Here is a 479-nt window from a genome sequence, read left to right as displayed (position 1 = left end):
CCCATTACGACGAACAGGGTTGATTCTTTGTATGTGTATATAGTCCTGTAACGCAATTTGATAGAAAATGACCACATCTAGGTGTTGGCTGATAAAATGAAATAGAGGTATTTTGATATACATTACATAATGACAATCCTTCGTATCCACTGTCAATAAACCTTTAAATTTCAATTTAATCCTTATGGCTTCGCCAACCATTATATCCTCATTAAGTGCTCTGAAATCCATATATTGTTCAAAATTTCTGAATTTGACTGGTGACCTTATTAATTTTTTCAGAGATTCATAATCAACAATTTCTTTAACTGCATCCCTTTGTGGTGTGGATGCATACCCAATTGTATGCCACGTAATTTCGTTACTGAAATCTTTATAATATCCAATCGCCCTCCCCATGTTCACTTTCTCCCGTGGAAGAAACCCCAGATACTTTAGATACAATGGAACCCTCATAAATATATCATCATCTGCTTTCA

The 479-nt window shown here is 34.9% G+C and overlaps 1 pseudogene across 1 annotated transcript; it reads right to left on the bottom strand.

Annotated features, from left to right (window-relative positions):
• Positions 1-27: 27 nt before the first annotated feature.
• TEOVI_000832700:pseudogene lies at positions 28-477 on the bottom strand (annotated as a pseudogene). Its single transcript has one exon. A coding segment is annotated over exon 1 (450 nt).
• Positions 478-479: the final 2 nt, after the last annotated feature.

Source organism: Trypanosoma equiperdum, assembly GCF_001457755.1.
Source record: "Trypanosoma equiperdum strain OVI genome assembly, contig: ctg_1662, whole genome shotgun sequence".
Classification (NCBI taxonomy): domain Eukaryota; phylum Euglenozoa; class Kinetoplastea; order Trypanosomatida; family Trypanosomatidae; genus Trypanosoma; species Trypanosoma equiperdum.
The sequence above is the reverse complement of the archived record's forward strand: the minus strand, read 5'-3'. Positions and strand labels throughout refer to the sequence as shown.